This window comes from Penaeus japonicus, unplaced genomic scaffold (assembly GCF_977035675.1).
Source record: "Penaeus japonicus unplaced genomic scaffold, GWHDUDI00000001_assembly GWHDUDI00000027, whole genome shotgun sequence".
Taxonomy (NCBI): Eukaryota; Metazoa; Arthropoda; class Malacostraca; order Decapoda; family Penaeidae; genus Penaeus; species Penaeus japonicus.
Window position 1 is genome coordinate 15,381,265 of NW_028234429.1, and position 5,534 is coordinate 15,386,798.

Consider the following 5,534-nt stretch of genomic DNA (forward strand, 5'->3'; position numbering starts at 1 on the left):
CACACCACACACACATTTCACACACCCACCCACCCCCAAACACAACCCTCACACAACCCCTCAACCACCACATCCCACACACACCCCACACACAAACACACACACTCACACACACACCACTCACCCACCCCCTCTCTCTCTCTCTTCCGCTCCCGCCTTCGCTCGCCTCCTCTCCCACCCACACCACCCCACCACCTAAACCCACCACACACCCCCCACACACACAAACACACACACACCCACACACACTCTCTCACACACACACACAAACCATCCCCACACCCCACCACACCCAAAAACCCCCCCCACAACTCACACCACAACCTCACCACACCACACACACAATACAACCCACAAACACCACCCACACACACCCACCACCCCCCCCACCACACCCCTCAAACACCACACAAACACACACACAAATTTCAAAACACAAACACACCCACACACACACCCTCACCCCCAAACCCCCCCCAAAACCCCCCACCCCCCCCCAAACTCCCCAAAATCCAAACACACACACCACGCACACCCACAACAACCCCCACACCACACACACACACCACACACACACACACTCAAACACACACACACTCAAAATCCAAACCAACCACACCAAACAACTCCCCACACACCCCCAATTATATTATTACACCCCCCCACACAAAAACAAAACACACCCCTCAACCCAAAAACACTCACCCCCAAAACACCCACACCAAAACCCCAAACTCACCCCCCAAAAAAACCCCCCCAACCCCCCCTAAAACCACCAATACACACCCCAAAAAACTCTCTCTCCCTCTTTTTTTTCCCTTTTTAACCTTCTCCTCTTTCCCCCTTTTTCTCTCTCTCTTTTAAAACCCACACCCTTATTATTTAACAAAAATATTAATTTATAAATAAATAAATAAATATAAGACAGTGTATACTGAAGTCATGAATATTATCCCTAAAAATGTGGTGAACAGAAAACGGTCCATGGGATGTCAGGGGAAACTTTCTCAATTTTTTTTTGTGATGTTAGAAATGTGATGACTTTAAGACAAGGGTATTATGAATAAAGATAATTTGCTACTTGTATTGATGAGTGTGATGAATGTAGTGTAATGGCTTTGGTGATAATTAGCAATACAGTGAACGTAGATGTGAGATGTAGATGAGAGAACACCGAGAAAGTAATACACATACAGGGAATTGGTGAGGGATGAAAATGATGATTTTGTTTATATTAGGAAATGAAAAGAAACAGGCGCCGTAAATGTAACTCCGGCTTTTACCAGGATCTCGAGGGCTTCTGGATATAGCTGACAAATACCTTTACTTCATACTTGAGATTTTTTTTTTTCCTTATACACATGGGAAGTTGCATTATTCTAAAAACTGACTTTGTATTTTCTACTCGTGTGGGTAATTCTCTCGCTTTTTTTATCATAATGAGAAAATTCATATCTATGTTAAATTAAATTTATTGATTCAGTATCACGGACGGAAATTGCTTTGGTTATTTTTAAAAATATATCATAGAACCACTTAAGATATATATTTTAGCCTGATTTACTTATGCTTTTTGATTTACAAATTGACTTATAAATCTACTTATCTAAAGTATATAGCCTTTGCGTCCATCATCAAAAATGTATTCTAACCTCATGCCACGCCTGTCACTGCCCTCATAATATTCACTAAAGTCTTTAACTAAAATGTTCATGAGATCAATAGATATAATAACCTTGATTTTCAGTGACACTTTTAAACGTATTTACAATGCTTCACAACATCGAAATTTATTAGTCATGGGAAAGGTAAGGCCAGGGATATTTTCTCTCTGATATGAGAAACTATGTATGCAAATGAAATTCATGGAGCTTCTGATATGACGGAAGTGATCTACATATTTCTACAAAACTCAAATTGCTTTAAATTCATTAAAATAATACGAAATAAAGTATAATTTCATTTGATATTAATGAGACTATAGTCTTTACAATAAAATCCTTAAAGAATTTCGTATAATTCACATGTTTCTAAGAACCAAAATCACATATAATCACACATACACACACACACACACACAAGACCACCCACCCACACACTCACACATCCAAACACACACACAGACACACACAAACACACATACACACACACACACACACACACACAAGACCACCTACCCACACACTCACACATCAAAACACGCACACAGACACACACAAACACACATACACACACACACAAAACCACCCACCCACACACTCACACACCTAAACACACACACACACAAACACACACACACAAACAAACAAACACACACACACACACAAACAAATACACACACACACAGAGTTCGAATATTTTCAATCTTGAAATCGTTATAATACAACACAATAATTATTCCCTTTTTCGTTTTATTTTATTGTATTGCGAACCTTTCTTTAATGAATGTCCAGAAAATTATATTCCAGTCAGGTTGAAAAGTTCATATGTGTTAGTGTGTGTGTGTGTGTGTCTGTGTGTGTGTGTGTGTGTGTGTGTGTGTGTGTGTGTGTGTGTGTGTGCGTGTGTGTGAAGGTGAAGGCGGTTTCGTGATAGCGTCTTCGTCCTCTACGCCGTGACGTCTTGACTCATTCGCCTTTCTCTCTGCTCAATCTTCTGGTTCACTGCAAGAGAGGGAGAGCGAGTTTAATTTGGCGTGCGAAGGAGAAAGCAATATTGGATTTTATACATGAGGGAGTGAGAGGAGGGAGAAAGGGGGGGAGAGGAGGAGATGGGGAGGGGAAATGAAAGGGAGAAGGAGAGGGGGGAGAGGGAGAGAGGGAGGGGGAGATGGGGGGAAGATGGGAGGGAGAGGGGGGGGGAGAAGGAGAGGGAGAGGTAAGGAGGGAGAGGGAGCGGAAGAGGGAAGGGGAGGGGGAGGGGGAGGGGAGAGGGAGGGGGAGAGGGAGTGAGACAGAGAATCAAAGAGAAGGGAAGAGTAACAGACGATAGAAATCAGAAACACAAACAAAGGAAGAAACCAGAAGAAGGAACGACAAGAAGAAGAAGAAGAAAAGAAAAAGGAAAACGATACAAAAAAAAAGAAAAAGAGAAAAAGCGAAAAAAGAAAGAAAGGAGAGAAAACCAAGATATGAATAAGAGAGAAGGAAGAAAAAAAAGAAATAAAAAAACAGAAAAAAAGAACAATTCATTACTTGACTCCTGCACGAGAATGATGCCCCTCTGAATGGACCAAATCCAGCCCACGATAATGGGGGCGAGGATCAACTGCAACAGAGCCACCAGCAGGTTGTAGAACACGCCGGCGCCCTTGCTCGAGTGTTCAGTCGGGTACCCGCACAGCACGGCCAGACCCGACACCAGCGTCCCTGCGAGAGATAGAGAGAGAGATGGATTGCTTTTTGAGACTGAATTGGTACTTACATACATATATACACACACCCTCAATATACTCTCTCTATTTATCTATCTATCTCGCTCTCGCTCTCTCGCTCTCTCGCTCGCTCTCGCTCTCTCGCTCTCTCGCTCGCTCTCTCGCTCTCTCGCTCGCTCTCTCTCTCTCTCTCTCTCTCTCTCTCTCTCTCTCTCTCTCTCTCTCTCTCTCGCTCTGTCTCTTTCACCACCCCTCCCCCCCCTCTCTCTCTTTTTTTTTTCTCTCTCTCTCTTCCTCCCTTTCTCTCTCTCTCTCCGGTCTCTCTTCACCACCCCCTCCCCCCCTCTCTCTCTCTTCTTCTTTCTCTCTCTCTCTTCCTCCCTTTCTCTCTCTTTCTCACCCTCCTCTCAACCCTCTCTCTCTCTCACCTCTTTCTCTCTCTCTCTCTCACCTCTTTCTCTCTCTCTCTCGCCTCCTTCTCTCTCTTTTCTCTCTCTCTCTCCTCTCTCTCTCTCTCACCTTCTCTTTCAATCTTCCTTTCTCTCTCTCTCTCTCTCTCTCTCTCTCTCTCTCTCTCTCTCTCTCTCTCTCTCTCTCTCTCTCTCTCTCTCTCTCTCTCTCACACACACACACATACAAGAAAAACAGATATATTTACAAAGTATCAAAATCTATAGAGTTTGATAGAATAAAACTGAAAAAAGGAAGGTAGACCTCATGGGTAAAAAAAAAAAAAAAAAAAAGGGGGGGTAAAAAACAACAGATTTTTTTTTTCATTATGATAATCTTATTACCCAGAAAGAGAGAAAAAAAACATTAATTATATAACGCAATATTTTTTGTGATAAACAAGTAGGCCTATAACCTACTCCACACACTCGAGAACCAAGACTTGAATCCAATCACTCACAATCCTTCAAAACTTTAACCTTTCTAAAAAAGCATATAACGCGAAGCCCTGAACTCAATACCTCATAATTCATCTCGTAATTTAAAGCCCTGAACCCCACCCCTCACAATCCACCTCACAACTTAGAGCCCTGAACCCCACCCCTCACAATCCACCTCACAACTTAGAGCCCTGAACCCCACCCCTCACAATCCACCTCACAACTTAGAGCCCTGAACCCACTCACAACTTACCTGAACCCACCCCCAATCCACCTCACAACTTAGAGCCCTGAACCCCACCCCTCACAATCCACCTCACAACTTAGAGCCCTGAACCCCACCCCTCACAATCCACCTCACAACTTAGAGCCCTGAACCCCACCCCTCACAATCCACCTCACAACTTAGAGCCCTGAACCCCACCCCCTCACAATCCACCTCACAACTTAGAGCCCTGAACCCCACCCCCTCACAACTTAGAGCCCTGAACCCCACCCCCTCACAATCCACCTCACAACTTAGAGCCCTGAACCCCACCCCCTCACAACTTAGAGCCCTGAACCCCACCCCCTCACAACTTAGAGCCCTGAACCCCACCCCTCACAATCCACCTCACAACTTAGAGCCCTGAACCCCACCCCTCACAATCCACCTCACAACTTAGAGCCCTGAACCCCACCCCCTCACAATCCACCTCACAACTTAGAGACCTGAACCCCACCCCTCACAATCCACCTCACAACTTAGAGCCCTGAACCCCACCCCCTCACAATCCACAACTTAGAGCCCTAAACCCCCCCCCCTCACAACTTAGAGCCCTGAACCCCACCCCCTCACAATCCACCTCACAACTTAGAGCCCTGAACCCCACCCCCTCACAATCCACCTCACAACTTAGAGCCCTGAACCCCACCCCCTCACAATCCACCTCACAACTTAGAGCCCTGAACCCCACCCCCTCACAACTTAGAGCCCTGAACCCCACCCCTCACAATCCACCTCACAACTTAGAGCCCTGAACCCCACCCCCTCACAACTTAGAGCCCTGAACCCCACCCCTCACAATCCACCTCACAACTTAGAGACCTGAACCCCACCCCTCACAATCCACCTCACAACTTAGAGCCCTGACCCCCCCCCCCCCACAATCCACCTCACAACTTAGAGCCCTGAACCCCACCCCTCACAAGCCACCTCACAACTTAGAGCCCTGAACCCCACCCCCTCACAACTTAGAGCCCTGAACCCCACCCCTCACAATCCACCTCAC

At 45.7% G+C, this 5,534-nt stretch overlaps 1 protein-coding gene across 1 annotated transcript in view; it reads right to left on the reverse strand.

Annotated features, from left to right (window-relative positions):
* Positions 1 to 1,305: 1,305 nt before the first annotated feature.
* The window catches only part of LOC122252079 (protein stum homolog), a 29,035-nt gene continuing 24,806 nt past the window's right edge, over positions 1,306 to 5,534 (reverse strand). Inside the window, exons 3-4 of the mRNA XM_043014340.2 lie at positions 3,195 to 3,368; positions 1,306 to 2,663 (exon numbers count right to left, since the gene is read on the reverse strand). Coding sequence (XP_042870274.2) covers positions 2,608 to 2,663; positions 3,195 to 3,368 — 230 coding nt within the window. The 3' untranslated portion in view covers positions 1,306 to 2,607. The remainder of the gene's footprint in view (positions 2,664 to 3,194; positions 3,369 to 5,534) is intronic.